At 55.2% G+C, this 21,075-nt stretch overlaps 1 protein-coding gene across 1 annotated transcript; it reads right to left on the bottom strand.

Moving 5' to 3' along the window:
* Window positions 1-16: 16 nt before the first annotated feature.
* Window positions 17-16,460, bottom strand: RORC (RAR related orphan receptor C). The gene is made up of 11 exons (XM_029055477.2): window positions 16,420-16,460; window positions 10,419-10,504; window positions 7,802-7,943; window positions 5,431-5,700; window positions 5,130-5,251; window positions 4,518-4,650; window positions 3,955-4,062; window positions 3,687-3,797; window positions 2,537-2,646; window positions 2,070-2,454; window positions 17-183 (listed from the first exon to the last, which is right to left on the bottom strand). Exons 1-11 carry the CDS (start codon window positions 16,424-16,426, stop codon window positions 17-19), a joined length of 1,641 nt encoding a protein of 546 aa, XP_028911310.1. The 5' UTR covers window positions 16,427-16,460.
* Between the last annotated feature and the right edge of the window lie 4,615 nt (window positions 16,461-21,075).

Genomic DNA, 21,075 nt, shown 5'->3' with positions numbered 1-21,075 from the left:
CGGCCCCTCCCCGCCCTTAACCAATCACCGCCCCGCCTCCCGGCCTCGGAGCCAATCGCCCCGCCCCGTGGCCCCGCGGCCGGCCAATGGGGGAGCCCGCCCGCTCGCGCCGCACCTGTCGCGCGCCGCCGCCCGCCCCCTCCCCGAACCCGCCCTTCCCGCCGCGGCCAATGGGAGCAGGAGCTCCAGGCGCAGCCAATCAGGAATTGGGCTCGCGGCGGCTCGGGAATAAAGCGGCCAATGGGAGGCTCCGGAGGGCTCCGCGGCGGGGGGCTAATGTCGCCCTCCATCTTCGTCGCGGGGGCGCACCGTGCAGTAGAAGGGATTGAGGCTAGACGGCTCTAGCCTTAATAATAATAATGTTGACATTTGTGAAGCGCTTACTGTGTGCAGAATACTGTTCTAAGCGCTGGGGGAGATACGGGGTCATCAGGTTGACCCTATTTATTTTGTTAATGAGATGTACATCACCTTGACTCTATTATTTTGTTAAGGAGATGTACTTCACCTTGATTCTATTATTTTGATAATGAGAGGTACATCACCTCGATTCTGTTATTTTGTTAAGGAGATGTACATCACCTGGATTCTATTATTTTGTTAAGGAGATGTACATCACCTTGATTCTATTTATTTGCTATTGTTTTAATGAGATGTTCACCCCCTTGATTCTATTTATTGCTATCGTTTTTGTCTGTCTTCCTCGATTAGACTGTAAGCCCATCAAAGGGCAGAGACTGTCTCTATCTGTTACCGATTTGTACATTCCAAGCGCTTAGTACAGTGCTGTGCACATAGTAAGCGCTCAATAAATACTATTGAATGAATGAATAGTTCTATTTATTTATTTTGATGCTATTGATGCCTTCTTGTTTGGTTTTGTTGTCTGTCTCTCCCTTTCTGGACTGTGAGCCCATTGCTGGGTAGGGATTGTCTCTGTTGCTGAATTGTACTTTTCAAGCGCTTAGTACAGTGCTCTGCACACAGTAAGCACTCAATAAATACGATTGAGTGAATGAATGATGAATGAACTCCTCTCCCCCTCTTCCAGCCCTCAGGTTGCCGGAGCGGAAAACCGCATTTGGGATCCTCTCCACACTCGCCTCTCAGGCAATCGGTCATATTAATTGAGCTCTTGGGAGAAGCGGCGTGGCCTAGTAGATAGAGCACAGGGCTGGGTGTCAAGGTCATGGGTTCTAATCCCAGCTCCTGCAGGTGTCGGCTGTGTGACCTTGGGTAAGTCACCTCACTTCTCCGGGCCTCAGTTCCCTCATCTGGAAAATGGGGATGTCCAGGTGGGACAGGGGCTGTGTCCAAGCTGATCTGGCAGAGAGGCAGCATGGCCTAGTGGATACAGCACGGGCCTGGGAGGCAGAAGGTCATGGGTTCTAATCCTAGCTCCGCCACTTGTCTTCTGTGTGACATTGGGCAAGTCACTTAATTTATCTGTGCCTCAGTTACCTCAAATGGAGATTAAGACTGTGAGCCCCCCGTGAGACAACTCGATTACCTCGTAACTACCCCAGCGCTTAGAACAGTGCTTCATTCATTCATTCAGTCATATTTATTGAGTGCTTACTGTGTCCAGAACACTGTACTAAGAGCTTGGAAAGTACAATTCAGCAACAAAGAGAGATCATCCCTGCCCACAGAGGTGGGGAGACAGACAGCAAAACAAGTAAACGGGCATCAGTAGCGGAAGCAGTGTGGCTTAGTGGAAAGAGCACGGGTTTGGGAGGGAGAGGTCGTGGGTTCTAATCCCGGTTCCGCCAGTTGTCAGCTGTGTGACTTTGGGCAAGTCACTTCACTTCTCTGGGCCTCAGTGACTTAATCTGTCAAATGGGGATTCAGACTGTGAGCCCCACGGCAGACAACCTGATGACCTTGTATCTACCCCAGTTCTTAGAACAGTGCTCAGGGCTTGGCACATACAAGCGCTTAACAAATACCATAATTATTATTATTTACTTGGATTCATTCATTCATTGTGTGCAGGGCACTGTACTAAGCGCTTGGAAAGTACAATTCGGCAACAGACAGCGACAATCCCAACCCAACAACGGGCTCACAGTCTAGAATCCACCCTAGAGCTGGGTACAGTGCCCGGCACATACTAAGCGCTTCAAAAATGCCACAGTTGTTATTAGTAGTGGGAGAGCACCGCGTAAGAAAAATAACAGACACATTCCCTGGTAGGGAGCTGAGTTTGTGAAACTCTGCTCCCAACTGGATGGTGCCTTGGGGGGATTGGATGGCAAAGGGGATGGGGGGAGGGAAAAGGGGGTGGGGGGTCACTGGCCAGCCCCCCCCGGGGGTCTCGGCTTCGACGCTGAAGAGTTCGCGATAGAGCGGGGGGAAGGTGTCTTGGGCCAAGGCCGGGTAGAGGCGCTGGAAGGCTTGGAGCTGCTCCACGTGTTGGCTGCACAAAGTCCGGAGCTTCGTCTTGGGTGGGAGCTGCGGGAGGTGGGAGGAGAGGTGGGTGAGGGGGTCCCTCCCCGCCCCCCGCCCCCCGCCGAGCTGGTCCCCATCCCCGCACCTTGGCCAGGACGTCTACGCGGTGCGATCCGCCCAGGAGGAGGTGGAAACCGGCTTCCAAAAGGCGCTGAAGGCGCTGCACCTTCTCTCGGTCCTGCAGGCAAGGCCGGGCTGAGGGAACGAGGTGGGAAGAAGAAGAGGAGGTCAGAAGGACCTGGGTTCTAATCCCGCCTCTGCCACTTGTCTGCCGTGGGACCGTGGGCAATCCAGTTAACTTCTCTGGGCCTGAGTTACCTCCTCTGTCAAATGGGGAGTAATAACAATAATAGCAATAATGTTGATGATGATGGTATTTTTTAAGCGCTTACTATGTGCCAGGGGTAGATACAAGCTAATGAAGGTGACCCATGTGGGGCTCACAGCCTCAACCCCCTTTTTCCAGATGGGGTAACAGAAGTCCAGAGAATAATAATAATAATGATGGGTATTTGTTAAGTGCTTGCTAGGCGCCAAGCACTGTACTAAGTGCCGGGGTAGATACAAGGTAATCAGGTTGTCCCATTTGGGGCTCACAGTCTTCATCCCCATTTTACAGATGAGATGACTGAGGCACAGAGAAGTGAAGTGACTTGTCCAAAGTCACACAGCTGATAAGTGGCGGAGCCGGGATTAGAACCCACGAACTCCACCTCCCCAGCCCGGGCTCTTTCCACTGAGCCACGCTGTGAAGTGACATAATAATAATAATAACGTTGGTATTTGTTAAGTGCTTACTATGTGTCAAGCACCGTTCTAAGCGCTGGGGCAGATACAAGCTAAGCAGGTTGTCTCACGGGGGGCTCACAGTCTTAACCCCCATTTTACAGATGAGGCAACTGAGGCACCAAGAAGTGAAGTGCCTCGCCCTAAGTCGGCCAGCTGACAGGTGGTGGAGCCGGGATTAGAACCCATGACCTCTGCCTCCCCAGCCCGGGCTCTTTCCACTAAGCCACGCCGCTTTTCTAGGGCGTAAGCCCCCACGTGGGACTTTGTACAACCCGATGAGGTTGTATCTACCTTAGCGCTTAGTACAGGGCCTGGCCCATAGTAAGCACTTAACAGACACCATAAAAAGGGGAGATGGGAGAGGGGAGGTGACTCCCCTTCTAGAAACAACCATCCACTGGCAATTGCACCCCTGCCCTTGCCCCTGCCCCTGCCCCGCAGCTCACTGGTGTTGATGAGGACCAGGGCGGCGTACAGCGAGATCTCGTCCTCGGAGAAGCGCAGCGCGCACAGAGATTGACAGAAGTCGAAGATGGCACCGACCAGTTCAGCGCAGCCTGGACGGGCGACGGGCGGTCAGACGGGCCGAAGGCGGGGGAGGGGGTCCCCCCGCTCCCTCCAACCCCCTCTCCAGCCCGAAACGGGGGTGTCCGACGGCCCGGCCGTGGATGTCGGGAGGATGCTCCCCGTGCGCCCTCTGCGCCCCCGCCTCACCCAGGGATCGGAAGATGTCGGGGCCCCCGTATTTGCCCTCGAAGAAGACCGTGCGGTTGTCGGCGTTGAAGGCGCGGCTCATCTTCACCAACACCACCTCCATGGCGCCTGGGGTGGAGGTGGGGGGCGGGGCGAGGCATGGAGACCCCCGCGGTGTGCGGAAACACGGCCCGCACCCCCGGCCCCGGCCCCTTTTTCTATCCCCCAGATCCCCCTCCCTTCTACTTGACCCCCTTTCCGTGCCCTATCCAGTCTCTCCCCCTGACAACCTCACACACTCGTGCCCTATCCAGACCCCTTCACGTACCCACACATCCTATCCAGAACCCCCTCTCACACACATGCCCTTATCCTGACCCCTCCAGACACACATACACATCCGATCCAGATCACTCACTCCCTCACCGCCCCACACGTCCTATCAACTCACCCAATCCAGACCCCCCCGAAGCCTTATCCAGACCCTCGCCCCCACACACATACACCCTATTCAGACCCCCGCCCTCCACCCCGTCCCCGGACACAAGCACAGAGTCACACACGGCTCGCTCCTTCCCCCGTACCAGCTTTGAGCAGGACGATCTGGTCGTGCTGGCACAGATCCATGAAGCCGGGGAGCCCCTTGGCAAACTCCACCACGGACTGGATGGCCTCCGTCAGGCGCCAGGCACAACACTGCCACATCTCCCACACCGTCTGCGGGGGGCAAGGGGGCGGCCCCGACAGAGGGGGTTCGGGGTCAGATCCCCTTGACCCCATGCGGGAGGCCAGGCCGGGTCACGGGGGGTGTCCTAAAACAGGAATCAGGGTGCTGGGGACGTCTTAATAGGGCAGGACCTGGGGTGGGACACAGTCCTTGTTCCATACAGGCCTCACAAACTAGGTACCGGTAACCGCAGCACGGCTTAGTGGGCCTGGGAGTCAGTTCTAATCCCTGCTCCGCCACTTGTCTGTTGTGTGACCTTAGACAAGCCACTTCACTTCACTTCTCTGGGCCTGAGAGCTCTGAGCTTAGGGTTTCTTGCATAGGAGAGACGTGGGGGAAAGGAGCCCAAAGTTATGGGGTGTGTGGTCTGAGGGGTACTGAGTCAGGAGGTTAGAGGCACAGATTGGGCTGGGGAAGGGGGAGAAGGGGACCCCCCCCCGCCTCGTATCCCCCCCACCGCCATCTTCACCTTCCGCTGGTAACCGGCCACCTCCTCCCGGGAGAAGAGGAGGGGACGCAGGCGCTGGAGGTGGTCCAAACGGAACTGGCACGTTTGACGGAAGGATTGGCAAACGTCCCGAACCAGTCGCTCTATGGGAAAGAGGGAGAAGGATGCTCAGATCTAATAATAATAATGATGATGGTGTTTATTAAGCACTTACTATGTGCCAAGCACTGTGCTAAGCTGTCACCCAGGCTGGACCGCCTCTTTTCCCCCTCCCCTCAAACACTGACTTCCCCCCAATTCCCCTCCTTGTCTCCCCCCTCACCGATTTCCATCCAGGGGACATCGGGGGCCTGTGGGAGTGGGGTCCAGCCCCCGTCCCGACCCCGCTTAGCCGGGCCGCGGTAGGGGCAGGGTTCCGGAGGGCACACGGGGGTCTCCGGGAGGCCCGGGCCTAGGGGAGGGGGTGCGGGAGCTGCGGCCGCCGGGGGGGTCTCCTCCTCCTCCAGCCTCTGCTCCCGCTGTTGAAGCTGTTTCTGCACCTCGGCGTGTAGACTCTCTCGCTGCTTCTTGGACATGCGGCCGAATTTCACAGCTACGGGGTGTAGAGTGGGAGAGGAGTCGTGTGTAGAGAAATAATAATAGTAGCGCTTGTCAAGCGCTTACTATGAGGCAAGCACTGTTCTAAGTGCTGAGGTAATAATAATAATTATTTGTGAAGCGCTTGACTATGTGTCAGGCACTGTTCTAAGCGCTGGGGTAGATACAAGATAATCGGGTTGGACACAGTCCCTGTCCCACATAGGGCTCACAGTTTTTATCCCCATTTTACAGATGAGGGAAGTGAAGTGAAGTGACTCACCTAAAGTCACACAACAGAAAAGTGGTGGAGCAGATGAGGTAACTGAGGCACAGAGAAGTGAGGTGACTTGCCCAGGGTCTCCCAGCAGACAAGTGGCGGAGGTGGGATCGGAACCCAGGTCCTTCTGACTCCCAGGCCTGAGCTCTGTCCACTAGGCTGCCCAGCAGAACTGACGGATCCATGTGAGGGATAGGGTGTTAAGGGGGAATAAAAATAATTGTGGTGTTTGTTAAGTGCTTACTGTGCAATGTGTCTATTGTTGTATTTTACTCTCCCAAGCATTTAGTACAGCGCTCTGCACACTGTAAGCGCTCAATAAATAGATCGAACAAATGCCAGGCACTGAACTAAATGTTAGGAGAAGCAGTATGGCCTAATGGATAGAGCATGGACCTGGGAGTCAGAAGGATGCTAATCCTTCTCCTCCGCCTATCTGCTGTGCGCTGGGGTAGGTCACTTCACTTCTTTGTGCCTCAGTTCCCTCATCTGGAAAATGGGGATTGAGACTGTGAGCCCCACGTGGGACAGGGACCTAATTTGCTTGGATCCACCTCAGCGCTCAGTTCAGAGCCTGGCACGGAGTAAGCGCTTAACAAAAATCATCATTGTGATTATCAATGAATACCAGCAAACTGGGATGTGCGTGGATCCACTCTAGTGCTTAGTCCAGTGCCTGGCACATAGTAAAATGCTTAATCCCATCATTAGGATTATTATTGTTATGAATAGAAGCCGATCGGGATTGGCTTGGATCCACCCCAGCGCTTAGTCCAGTGCCTGGCACATAGTAAAGTATTATTTAATCCCATCATTAGGATTATTATTGTTATGAATAGAAGCCAATCGGGATTGGTTTGGATCCACCCCAGCGCTTAGTCCAGTGCCTGGCACACAGTAAAGTGTTTAACACCATCACTAGAGAAGCAGCGTGGCTCAGTGGAAAGAGCCCGGGCTTGGGAGTCAGAGGCCATGGGTTCGAATCCTAGCTTTGCAACTTTATCAGCTGTGTGACTTTGGACAAGTCACTTAACTTCTCTGTGCCTCAGTTACCCCATCTGTAAAATGGAGATGAAGACTGTGAGCCCCACCGGGGACAACCTGATTACCTTGTATCCCCAGCGCTTAGAACAGTGCTTTGCACAGCGTAAGCACTTAACAAATACCATCATTATTATTATTATTATTATCATTATGATTATTATGAATACCAGCCAATCGGGGTGGACACAATCTCTGGGGCCTCATTCAAAGGGGCGGCTTGGTTGCTTTCGGCGAGGCTCAGTGGAAAGACTCCGGGCTTGGGAGGCTAGAGATCACGGGTTCGAAGCCCAGCTCTGCCACTTGTCAGCTGTGTGACTGGGCCTCAGTGGCCTCATCTGTCAAATGGGGGTGAAGACTGTGAGCCTCACGTGGGACAACCTGATGACCCTGTATCTCCCCCAGCGCTTAGAACAGCGCTCTGCACAGAGTAAGCGCTTAAAGAGAAGCACACTTAAAGAGAAGCAGCGTGGTGCAGTGGAAAAAGCACGGGCTTTGGAGTCAGGGCTCATGAGTTCGAATCCCAGCTCTGCCACTTGTCAGCTGTGTGACTGTGGGCAAGTCACTTAACTTCTCTGTGCCTCAGTTCCCTCATCTGTAAAATGGGGATTAAGACTGTGAGTCCCACGTGGGACAACCTGGTTCCCCTGTGTTTACCCCAGCGCTTAGAACAGTGCTCTGCACATAGTAAGCGCTAAACAAATACCAACATTATTATTATTAAATACCAACATTATTATTATTCTTATTCTCGCCTCCTGGGGCTGCCCCTCTGCCCCCCTCTCCGGGGCCTCACCGTCGCGGGACATGCCCAAGGCGAGGCATTTCTGCAGGCGGCAATGTTGGCAGCGGTTGCGGCTGGCACGGTCGATGGGGCAGGAGCGCTGGCGGGAGCACGAGTAGGCGGCCGCCCCCTGCTGGCTGCGGCGGAAAAAACCCTGCGGGAGACGGAAGGCGCATGCGCGGGGGGAAGGAAGGGTGGGTGAGGATACCCCCCCCCCCCCCCCCCCCCCCCCCCCCCCCCCCCCCCCACTCCCCCATCCGACTCGTGGCTCAGTGGAAAGAGCCTGGGCTTTCGGAGCCCGAGGGCATAGGTTCGAATCCCTGCTCTGCCCCTTGTCAGCTGGGTGACTGTGGACAAGTCACTTCACTTCTCTGGGCCTCAGTGACCTCATCTGGAAAATGGGGATGAAGACTGTGAGCCTCACCTTGGACATTACCCTGTATCTCCCCCAGCGCTTAGACCAGTGCTCTGCACATAGTAAGCGCTTAACAAATACCAACATTATTAACTCGTTGTGCGCAGGGCTTGTCCCCCTTTATTGCTCCACTATATTTTCCCTGTATCTACCCCAGCGGTTAGATCAGTGCTCTGCACATAGTTCTCTGCTCCTCACTTACCTCATCTGTAAAATGGGATTCCTCATGCGGGACAACCTGCTGACCCTGTATCTATCCCAGCGCTTAGACCAGTGCTCTGCACATAGTAAGAGCTTAACAAATACCAACATTAATAGAGAAGCCGCGTGGCTCAGTGGAAAGAGCCCAGGCTTGGGAGTCAGGTCATGGGTTCGAAACCTGACCCTGCCCCTTGTCAGCGGTGTGACTGTGCGCAAGGCATCTTACTTTTTTTTTAAAATATTTGTTAAGCGCTTACTATGTGCCGAGCACTGTTCTAAGCGCTGGGGTAGATACCGGGTAATAATAAGGATGGTGTTTGTTAAGCGCTTACTATGTGCCAAGCACTGTTCTAAGCGCTGGGAGAGGTACAAGGTTATCAGTCCCACGTGGGACTCACAGACTTAATCCCCATTTTACAGATGGGGTAATCAGAAAGGGATTAAAAGATGTGAGCCCCACGTGGCTCAATCTGATTATCCTGCATCTACCCCAGCGGTTAGAACAGTGCTCTGCACGTAGTTCTCTGTTCCTCACTTACCTCACCTGTAAAATGGGATTTCTCATGAGGGACAACCTGATGACCCTGTATCTACCCAAGCGGTTAGAACAGTGCTCTGCACATAGTAAGCGCTTAACAAATGCCAACATTAATAGAGAAGCAGCGTGGCTCAGTGGAAAGAGCCCACGCTTGGGAGTCAGGGGTCATGGGTTCGAAACCCGGATCTGCCACTTGTCAGCTGTGTGACTGTGGGCAGGGCACTTCGACTTCTCTGTGCCTCACTTACCTCATCTGTAAAATGGGATGAAGACTGTGAGCCTCACGTGGGACAACCTGATGACCCTGTATCTACTCCAGCGTTTAGAACAGTGCTCTGCACATAGTAAACGCTTAACAAATGCCAACATTAATAGAGAAGCAGCGTGGCTTAGTAGAAAGAGCAGAGGTTTGGGGATCAGAGGTCATGGGTTTTGAACCCAGCTCGGCTACTTGTCAGCCATGGGACTTTGGGCAAGTCACTTCACTTCCCTGGGCCTCAGTGACCTCATCTGTAAAAATGGGGATTAAAAAATGTGAGCCCCATGTGGGACAATTAATTATTATTATTATTATGGTATCTGTTAAGCTATGTGCAAAGCACTGTTCTAAGAGGTGGGGTAGATACAGGATAATCAGATTGTCCCACGTGGGGCTCACATTTTTTAATCCCCATCTGATTACCCCATCTGTAAAATGGGGATTAAGACAGGCTGATAACCTAGTGCCTAACCCAGCGCTTAGAACAGTGCTTGGCACATAGTAAGCGCATAACAAACATCATCCTTATTATTGCCCTGTATCTAGCCCAATGCCTAGAACAGTGCTCGGCACATAGTAAGAGTTTAACAGATATTTTAAAAAATACGATTGAATGAATGAATTGTTCTTTCCCAAGCGCCTAGTAATAACAATAATAATAATGATGATTAGGGCATTTGTTAAGCGCTTACTATGTGCCAGGCATTGTACTAACAGCGGGAGTGGATCCGAGCAAATCGGGTTGGACCCAGTCCCAGGCTCACAGTCTCAATCCCTGTTTTACAGGGGAGGGAATTGAGGCACAGAGAAGTAAAGCGATTTGCCCAAGGTCACACAGCAGACAAGTGGCAGAGCCGGGATTAGAACCCATGACCTTCTAACTCCCAGGCTCTATCCGCTACGCCATGCTGCTTCTCACTAGACTGGGAGCTCGCTGTGGGCAGGGATTACCATTCTTTACTGTTGTAGCGTTCTTTCCCCCCGCGCTTAGTACAGTGCTCTGCACACAGTAAGCGCTTAATAAATACGAGTGAATGAATTTCCCTGTGGATTCTGGGGAGGAATAGGAGAGTCTAACCACCCTCCCTCCTACTGCGTGCCCTCGCTTTCCCGTGGGTTTCGTGGTGGTGGTGGGGGGCAGTGGTTGGGAGGGGTAAAGGGAGAGGCTGGAGGGGGGGGAAGGAGGTCAGAGGTCAGGGGAGGGGGGGGGCCTAACCTTGCAGCCCTCGCAGGTGACGACCCCGTAGTGCACGCCGGACGAGCGGTCTCCGCAGACCTTGCAGGGAATCGCTTCGATCTGCGCTGGAGGCCGGGGCGGGCGGTGAAGCCTGGGACCCCGGGGACCCCTTCTGGAGTCCCACGAGACCCCCCCAGACCTCCCTCCCCTCCCCCCACCCACCATCACCACCTGCTTCCCGCTCTCACGTGCTGGGGCGGGGAGGGGGGGATGATGGGGTGGCAGGGATGGGGAGGATGTGGTGAGGGTTGGGCAGGGGACACCTGGATTTCAGACCCCCAACCTCTGCCCGCCGCCCCCCCCCAAAACTCCCAGCTGGCTAGGGGCAGAGGGTGAGGGAGTGGGTTGAAGAGAGAAATGTTCAGAGGACCAGAGACGACTAGGTAGGGCCTGAGGTCGCACAAGAAAGCTAGGGAGGGATTCGAATTCAGGTTGTGTGTGTGAGCGGGTGCAAGGAGACTGGGCAGGTGTGTGCATGGATGTGTGGACAGCTTTGTGTGAGACTTCACGAGTGGGTGTGCGTGTATCTGGGGGTGCTGCTGACCCTGTTTTCAAGGAGGGAAGCCCATCCTCTGTCCCTAGGGGTGGTGGGTGAAGCCCCCTTCCCCACCCTCGCCCCACCCTCGCCTTGCCCTCTGCTCTGCCCCTTTCTGCCATACCTCAGTAGAGGGGGTGAAAACCAGGCACCCTGACCTCTTGTCTTCCCCTGCCCCCGGGCCTGTAGCCTCATCCTCGGGGGTTGCCCACACTGACCCGGCCCAATCCGGCTTCTGTCCAGCAGAGTCCACCCCGCCCCCCAACCCCGGTTGCCCCCAGACCCCATTCTGCTCTCAGGACCCGCGCAGGGGATGGCCAAGGGGACCAGGGTCTCGCCTTCTTCACACCCTCACCCCGATAATACTAATAATTATGGAATTTAAGCGCTCCGCTTACTATATGCCAGGCACTAAGCGCCGGGGTGGATACAAGCAAATCGAGTTGGACACACTCCTTGTCCCACTTGGGGCTCACAGTCTCAATCCCCATTTTACAGATGAGGCCTCTGAGGCACAGAGAAGTAAAGTGACTTGCCCAAGGTCACACAGCAGACAAGCGGCAGAGCCGGGATTAGTAATCATATCTGTAATGGTAATATTAACGGTAATAGCACTTGTTAAGCGCTTACTATGGGCCGACTACTGTGCTAAGCGCTGGAGTAGATGCGGTACAATCAGATCTGACGCCTTTAGCCGGAAACTGAAACTTGTAGAGAGATGCCAGAGACACGGAGGCGTTGGAAAGACTGAAACTGAGAGACAACGGAGACAGCGACCCGGGCGGGGAGAGAAGTAGGAACCCAGACACCGACGCAGAGATGGGGTGACACACACAGAGATGCAGAGACAGGGAGACTGGAGCCAGAGGGAGAGACATGCGGGGACACAGAGAAGTGCAGAGACGAGAAATCTACGACCGGAGATGGGAAGACCTGGTTCATTCGTTCATTCAGTCGTATTTCTTGAGCGCCTACCGTGTGCAAAATACTGTACTAAGCGCTTAGTGACCGAGAGAGATGCAGAGGCAGTTAGAAATGGCGGGATAATAGTAATAATAATGGTACTTGATAAGCGCTTACTATGTGCCCAGCACTGTTCTAAGCGCTGGGGTTGATACAAGGAAGTTGCGTTGGACATAGTCCCTGTCCCACACCCTCTTAATTCCCATTTTGCAGATGAGGGAACTGAGGCCCAGAGAAGTGAAACGACTTGTCCAAGGTCACACAGCAGACATGTAGGGGAGGCAGGATTAGAACCCAGGCCCGCGCTCCATCCACTACGCCACTATTTCTCCAACATGGAGACATACAGAGAGACAGGAGACTGGAGCCAGAAGGAGAGTGATGGAGAGACAGGAAGACCCATAGAGATGGAGAGACGGGGAGCTAAGGCAACCAGAGAGAGATGCAGAGAGACGGGGAGAGGAGACACGCACTCCCACCCGCCGGTTTCCTGGGCTGGACCACCCACTCATCCACCCTGAGACCCCAGTTCCTCCCCCGCACCCCGCCACGGGGGACAGGGCCATCATGAGTCAGCTCAAGAGACTCTGTCACACCCGAAACCCTTCACCCCGCCAGGACTCATTTGCCAGGAAACGTTCGCCGTTTTGTCTCCGGGAACCGGAGCGAGCAGAAATCATCTATGGCCCGGCCCGACCTCACCCCGGCCTCCCCTACCGGCCCCGGTTCTCCCAGTGGTGGGGGAAATCCTCCCTCGAGTCTGACCTCCATCCCTCTTGCTGCAGGCTGAAGATTCCCATCCGGAATCCCCGCCGGGTGGGGCGCCTCCACGAGTTTTAGCCCCAGATCTCTCCCCTCCCAGAGTGGCCCATCCAGGATGGGCAGAAAGTCCTCGCCCCCCATACACCTCCAAGTCTAATCTCACTCCCACCACTGTCCGTTGGAGCCAGGAGGGACCTTTGGGGTCCCAGCGCTTAGTACAGAGCCAGGCACACTGTAAGCGCTTAACGAATACCATCGTTATTATGAGGGATGGGAGAGGAGGGAGAGGTGGGGGACCCGAGGGGGGAGACGGCCGGCCTTTGAAGGGAGGCTGGACTGTGGGGAAGAGGGCAGGAATGCGGGGGAGGGGGCTGGATTGCGGGGAAGGGGGATCTGGATCCTCTTTTTGCTTTCCCCGCTGACCCGGCCAATTTAGGGCGACGGAGAATAATAATAATGATGGTATTTGCTAAGTGCTTACTGTCCGCCAAGCACTGTTCTAAGCACTGGGCTCAGGTAATCAGGTTGCCCCACGTGGGGCTCACAGTCTTAATCCCCATTTTCCAGAAGAGGTCACTGAGGCCCAGAGAAGTGAAGTGGCTTGTCCAAGCTCACACAGCAGACAAATGGAGAAGGCGGGATTAGAACCCACGTCCTCTGACTCCCAGGCCCTTGATCTACCCACCGAGCCACACTTGAAGTCCCCTCCAACAACCCGCCAACCCAACTACTCTTCTTCCCTGGGGTGTCAGCCCCTCTCCTGTGGGTGGGTGGGGAGGTGAGGGGTGAGGGGAGAACCACGGGACCACCAGGTGAGACCCCCAGCGGGCAGAGCCCCCGCCCCCCACCCCCAATCTCCGTGGGGCGCAGCTGTGCGATGCAGAGATAGCGCGCACGTCGAGTCCCCCGGGAGAGACAGGGGCGGGGGGTGGGGGGCACGAAATAGGCTGGGGACGGGGAGTCTTCTCTGCCCTGCGGTTAGGAGTCCGCCCGGGTCGGGGGTTGCGGAATCCAGGCGATCTGCCCCTCGCCCCTCTCCCCAGCCGCAATAATAAAGGTGTCTGTTAAGCGCTTACTCTGTGCCAAGCATTGTTCTAAGCTCTGGGGTAGATTCAAGGTAATCAGGTTATGCCCCATGAGGCTCACAGTCTTAATCCCCATTTTACAGATGAGGTAACTGGGGCTCAGAGAAGTGAGGTGGCTTGCCCAAAGTCACACAGCTGACATGTGGTGGAGGCGGAATTAGAACTCACGACCTCTGTCTCCCAAGCCCGTGCTCTTTCCACCAAGCCACACAGCCCATCCGGGGGCACGAGAAAGTCTTAAAGGCCTGCGTGGAAGGGGGGGCTGCAGGCTAAATTAAATGGGGGGGGTTCCTGAGATCCGAATGAGTGTATGGGGGGTGGCCCAGAATCCAGAGCCCTTCCAGGAACAGCCTCCCAGCCCCCTCCCCATTTTCAAAGTCGCCGTGAGGAAGGTGAGGTGGGGTCGGGGAGGGGTGTTTTCGTTCTAGAAGCAGCGTGGTGTAGTAGTGGATGGAGCACGGGCCTAGGAGTCAGACGGTCATGGGTTCTAATTCCGCCTCCGTTATATCTCTGCTGTGTGACCTTGGGCAAATCACTTCACTTCCCTGGGCCTCAGTTCCCTCATCTGGAAAATGGGGATTAAGAGTGTGAGCCTCATGTGGGACAGGGACTGTGTCCAACCCGACTTTCTTGTATCAATCCCAGAATAGTGCTTGGCACATAGTAAGAACTTAACAGCCATTATTATTATTATTATTCGTTCCTTTTTGGTCTCTTGGTCCGTGGCAGACCACACTGGCTCCCCTCTTCCCCTCTTCGGCCGGCTGGGGACGGCTGACTCCGAACGCCTGGGTCCTGAAAGACCTCCGGCGATTCCCCCCAGCTCCGCCTCCACCTTCCCCAAGCCAGGGAGAGAGGAAATGGTCTTCAGTTGCAGCGAGGAGGACCGAGGTTAGACTCAGGAGGCCGGGGAGGAGTGGGGTCACGCCCCGCCCCCCCCCCCCCCCAGTGAGCCAGCCCTGACCATCCGACACTTCTGACTCTCCCCTCTCCATCTCTGACTCTCCCCAATGACCCAGTTCAAATCATTCGATACCTCTGACTCTCCCCTCTCCCTCCCTCCCTCTCCCTCAGTGACCCAGCCTGAGCCGCTAGTCCAAAATTCTGTCCAAACTCCACTTGAGCTTGAGCGCCGTTTTTTCCTGGTATTTCTTAAGCGCTTACTATGTGCCAAACTCTGTACTAAGCACTGGGGTAGATACGAGGCACTCAGGTCGGGCACAGTCCATGTCCCACTAGGGCTCACAGTCTTAATCCCCATTTTATACTACTACTAATAACGATATTTGTTAAACGCTTACTATGTGCCGAGCACTGTTCTAAGCACTGGGGTAGATATAAGGTAATTCAGATTGTCCCACGTGGGGCTCACAATCTTAATCCCCATTAAAGTTCAGAGTTAAGGTAATCGAAGCTGAGAAGTGAAGTGACTTGTCCAAGGTCATACAGCAGATGAGTGGCGTAGCGGGATTAGAACCCAGGTCCTTTTGATTCCCAGGCCCGTGCCACGCTGCTTCTCTGTATGTGGCCTTCCCTCCAAAGCCCAGACCAAATTTCCGATTACCCAATGTGGTGGGGGATCTGGGCTCTGGCCCCCCAACCTCCCGCCTCCGGCGGAGAGAGCTTCTCCCCCCAGCAATTCTTCCCCCGCCCCTACGCAGAGATAGACTGGAGAGATCTCCCCCTGACCCTTATGCAGAGATCTCCCCCCCATTCCCGCAGGCAGAGACAGAGACCCGAGGGAGAATCTAGAAGCCCGTGAGTCTTGTCTGTAGGCAAGGTCACCTACGGCAGAGAATTGGGGATCACCACGGGGATCACCCCTCTTTGAGGGGAAGGAGAGGGAGGGAGGGAGGAAGGGAGGGGGAACCGAATCAAGGCAGGAAAGAAGAGGCAGGGAGGGGGGAAATAGAGGCAGGGAGTGGAAATAAAGAGTCACGGGACCGGAGAGAGAAGCAGTAAAGAGGAAACAGAGGTAGGAAGGTGGGGAAACAGAGGCAGGGAGGGGAAACAGAGGTAAGGAAGGTGGAGGGGGAGAAAGACAGTAAAGAGGAGATAGGTAAGGAAGGGGGAAAAAGACAGAGAGGGGAAACAGGAACAGAGGGGGAGATAGAGGGAGGGAAGAGCAGGCAGAGGCGGGGGGAGGGGGGAAACAGAGGCAGGGAGGGAGGAAACAGGCACAGAGAGGGAGACAGAGGCAGGGATGCGGGGAAAGAGAAGCAGGGAGGGGGAAAACAGAAGCACGGAGCAGGAGACAGAGGCACAGAGGGAGACAGAAACATGGAGAGGGAGACGGAGACACGAAGAGGGGACAGAAGCACAGAGAGGGGGACAGAGACATGGAGAGGGAGACAGAGGCACGGAGAGGGAGACAGAGACATGGAAGGGAGACAGAGGCAGGGAAGGGGAAGAGAGAGGCAGGAAAGATGGGGAGAGAGGTAGGAAAGAGGAGACAGAGACAGGGAGGGGGAAACAGTGGCAGGGAGGGGAAGCAGAGGCCCGGAGAGGGAGACAGAGGCAGGGTCAGGGTCTCCCTGGTTCCCTGGGCCCCGGGCCTGGGTTCGAGGTGCCCCCCGGCCTCAGTTCCATCCCTTCCCCGTCCCCACGTCCCCCCAGGTCACCATCACCAACTTACTCCTCATGGCCGAGAGCCGTCGGTCGGCGGGGGCAGGTGGACAGCGTCCGAGCGAGGGACAGGCAGGGCCGAGCCAGGCGCTCAGACCCTGGGCGGACACCTGCGTTTTGCCCGCGGCCCCAGGGGGCTGGCCATGGGGACCCAGGGGTCCCGGGGTTGGGACCGTCCCCCCCGCTCCCCCATCACACACCGTTGGCCAATCGGTGTCCCCGGGAGGTCCCGGGGAGGTGGGGACGGGGGGGGGGGGAAGAAGGGGCGTGGGGCTGACGGGGAGGTGGAAAGTTGGAAACCGCAGCCAGAAGCCACAGCCACTGCTCACACGCAGGTGGGGAAGGGGACCCCCCTCGCCCCTTCCCCATCTCCCTCCTTCCCCTTCCCCCACCTCTCCATAACCCTCTCTCCCATAAATCTCTCCACTCTCCTCTTAACCACATCTCCCCATAAATCTCTCCACTCTTCCCTTGACCCCCTTCTCCCCCAAATCCCTTTCCCCCTTAACCTCCTCCCCTCTCCCCATATCCCTCTCCTATCTCCACTTAACCCCCTCGCCCCATAAATCTCTCCATTCTTCCCTTAACCCCTTCTCCCCATAACCCCTTTCCCCCTTAACTCTCTCCCCTCTCCCCATAACTCCATCCTCTCTCCCCTTAACCCCCACTCCCCATAACCCCCTCCCCTCCTTCCAAACCCTCTCCCCTCTCTCCAAAACCCCCTCCCCTCTCTCTATAGCCCTTTCCCTCTGAAGCCCCTCTTCTTATCATGGCCTAGTGGCTAGACCCCGGGCCTGGGAGTGAGAAGGTCATGGGTTCTAATCCCGACTCCGCCACCTGTCTGCTGTGTGACCTTTGGCAAGTCACTTAACTTCTCTGGGCCTCGCTTTCCTCATCTGTAAAATAGGGATTAAGACCGTGAGCCCCACATGGGACAACCTGATTATCTTGCATCTACCCTAGCGCTTAGAACGGTGCTTGGCACATAGCGCTTAATAAATGCTATTATTATTATTATTATTATAACCCCTCCCCTCTTCCCTTAACCCCTTCCCCCCATAACCCCTCTTCCCCTTAACCCTCTCCCCGTAACTCCCTCCCCTCTTCCCTTAAGCCCCTCTCCCCTTGCCCCCTGCCCTTTCGCTTCCCCCCTCCAGCTCCTTCCCCGCCTCCCTCCCAGGCAGACGGACAGACGGACAAACGGACAGAAGGATGGTTTGACGGCGTGGGGAGGTCTCTCTGAGACCCGGGCGTCTTGGGGAGCGGGTTTATCTCTGCAGAATCCCCCTACCCCTAGGGGCGAGAACGTTTCCCCCGGCAATTCCTCAACGCATGAGCCCAGGGGGAGGAGGGGCGGAAAAGGGGGACGTCGAGGGGGTCCCAAGCTTGCCCTGGAGGGGGAGGGGGATCTTATTGCAAAACGGTCCTGTTTCTGCCCCCTCCGCTCCCCCGCCGGGCCCGGCCCGGCCCGACCCGCTCCCCACAAGCAGGCCCCCCGCCCCGCCCGCGCTGACCTGTTTTCCTGGGCCCGGAGTCAGCATTTCCGTGGGGCCTGCGGCCGGGGGAGGGGGAGGGGTTGGGGAGGGGGCAGGAACGAGGTGATGAAATCCGCTGAGCTGAGCAAAGCCCCCCCCCCCCCCCCCAGGACCGGGAGACCCCCCTCCTCTGCCTGGCACTGCAGCAGGAGGGATGCGAGTGAGACCACAAGGGCGTGGACGAGGTGCAGGGGGCAGGCGGGGGGACCTCCGTGGTTATAACGTAGCCAGTTTCAGGACGGGGTCCCGCTCCGACCCTGTCGGCTTCTGATTTCGATGAGGAAGTCCCGACCGTGAGTCTGACCTCCATCCCTCCTGCTGCAGCGGCCTCCTCTACCTCCACACGGCCGCCTCTCTCCCCCGTTAACACCTAGGCTAGGGGCTAACTACGAGGATTCCCAACCTCAGCCCAGCCTCGCCACAGCGCCCAGAGGCCCGCGGATGGGGGATGGTGGGGGTCTCTTCCACCAATCCCTCCCCCCCCCGCTGCCCAATTCCCCCCCCCCCCCCCCCGCCGCTGCCTCCAAACCTTGGGACTCCCGGGTCCATCTCACTGCCGGTATCTCTACTGCCTTCTCCGTCTCCCATGTGTCTTCAAATCCCCTGCCTCTCCCTTTGTCTTTTTCTCTCCCGTCTCCTCCATGTCCCCTGTCTCTCCACCTCCCCTGTCTCTCTCCATCTCTCCCGTCTCCTCCATCTCCCCTGTCTCTCTCCATCTCTCCTGCCTCTCCCTGTCTCTACACCTTCCCTATCTCTCCATCTCTCCTGTCTCCTCCATCTCCTCTAGCTCTCGCTATTTCTCCTGTCTCTCTCCCAACTCTCCATGTCCTGATCTCTCTGTCTCTCCTGCCTCCTTCTTCTTTCCTGTCTCTCTCCACTTCTCCTAGCTGCTCCATGGTCACTCCTTCTTCTGTCTCTCCACCTCCCCTTTCTCCACTGTCTATCCGTATACCCTATCTCTTCCTGTGTCTCTCGAATTCTCCCCCTCTCTATCTCCCATATCTTTTTTTAATGGTATTTGTTATGCTTACTATGTGCCAGGCACTGTACTGAGCACTGGGGTGAATATAAGCTAATCAGGTTGGATAGTCCATGTCCCACATAGGGCTCACAGTCTTAATGCCTATTTTACAGTTGAGGTAACTGAGGCACAGAGAAGTGAAGTGATTTGTCCAAGGTCACACAGCAGACAAATGGCAGAGCTGGGATTATAACCCAGGCCCGGGCTCTTATCCGTTAGGCCATGCTGCTTCTCAGTATCTCCCTTCCTCTCTCCATTTCCTCCATCTCTCCCTGTCTCTTCATCTTCCAATGTCTCCAATCAATAAATCGGTGGTATTTACCGAGTCCTTACTGTGCGCAGAGCACTGTACTAAGCCCTTGGGAGAGTACCATATAACAAGAGTCGGTAGTCATGTTCCCTGTCCACAGTGAGCTTGTAGTCTAGAGGGGGAGACATATAAATAGAAATAAATAAATGACAGATATATAAGTGCTGTGGAACTGAGGGAAGGGTGAATAAAGGGAGCAAATTCAAGGTCAAGGGAGACACAGCAGGGAGCAGGGGAAGAGGAAATGAGGGTCTAGTGGAGGAAGTCCTCTTGTAGGAGATGTGCTTTAACATGTAAGCTCGTTGCGGGCAGGGAATGTCTCTCCCAAATCTGTTATATTATCATATTGTATTCTCCCAAGCACTTAATACAGTGCTCAGCACAAAGTAAATGCTCAATAACTACGATCGATTGATTGACTGATTGACTCAGTAAGGCTTTGAAGGTGGAGACAGTGATAGTCTGCCTGACATGAAGAGAGAGTGTTCCACTCTCTCCATTTCCCGATCTCTCCCTGTGTCTCCCCCTGTCTCTTCTCCTCTCCCTGGAAGAAGCCTCTCTCCTGCCCTCCTTTTCCCTCCTTGGGTGCTTAGAGGGGAGGGGGTCTTTGTGCCGCGGGTAGGGGAGGCAACAGAAGCCTAAGTGCTGGGGTAGATATAGAGTAATCAGGTTGTCCCACGTGAGGCTCACAGTCTTAATCCCCATTTTACAGCTGAGGTAACTGAAGCACAGAGAAGTTAAGTGACTTGCCCAGTCTCACAGCTGCCAAGTGGCAGACCGGGATTCGAACCCACGACCTCTGACTCCCAAGCCCGTGCTCCTTTCACTGAGTAAGACTGTGAGCCCTCTGTGGGACAGGGACTATGTCCAACCCCATTATCTTTTATCTACCCTAGTGCTTAGTACAATGCCTGGCATATAGTAAGCACTTAATACCACAATTATTATTATTACACACACCCACCCACAGACACTCTCTCTCTTTCGCACCTATAACCTCAGTCTCCCATCACTTCCTCCATTGCACATTCACAATCACAGACGCTCACTCACTGCAATTTCCAGGGCTACCATAAATCCAACACACAAGGACATACACCCACACATACCCACAAACCAGTGGCTAAGAACATGCAGGCCACTGAGTCCAGGTGTCGCCCACTAAAGATCCAGTGCTTAGGACAGTTCCTGGCACATAGTAAGCACCTAAGAAATACCGTAATTATTATTATTATCTTCACGCTCAGCCCCTCACCGTTCTCCCCCCTCCCCGGCCCCTCCTCTTCTCCATCTGTCCAGAGAAGTGACTTGCCTCAGGTCACACAGCAGAAAAGTGGCAGAGCTGGGATTAGAACCCGGGTCCCCTGACTCCCAGGCCTGGGCTCTTTCCACTGGGTCGTACTGCTTCTCTGGAAGCTCTCTTCGATCCAGACCCTCCAAAGGTATTGAAGAGGGCCTCTGTGGCCCCTTCACCTCCGGGTTAGGGAAGTGGCAGAACTAAGCGCTTATTACAATGCTTTGTATAGAGAAAGCTTAGTGGAAAGAGCACAGGCTTTGGAGTCAAAAGGACCTGGGTTCTAATTCCGGCTCTGCCACATGTCTGCTGTGTGACCTCGGGCAAGTCACTTCACTTCTCTGGGCCTCAGTTCCCTTATCTGTAAAACGGATTAAGACTGGGAGCCCCAAGTGGGACAGGGACTGTGTCCAACCTGATTAACTGGTATCTACCCCGTGCTTAAACAGTACTTGGCACATAATAAGTGCTTAACGACTACCATAATTATTATTATTAGCAGTAGT

This window comes from Ornithorhynchus anatinus, chromosome X5 (assembly GCF_004115215.2).
Source record: "Ornithorhynchus anatinus isolate Pmale09 chromosome X5, mOrnAna1.pri.v4, whole genome shotgun sequence".
NCBI lineage: Eukaryota > Metazoa > Chordata > Mammalia > Monotremata > Ornithorhynchidae > Ornithorhynchus > Ornithorhynchus anatinus.
Note: the sequence above shows the minus strand (reverse complement) of the source record. Positions and strands in the feature narration are given on the sequence as shown.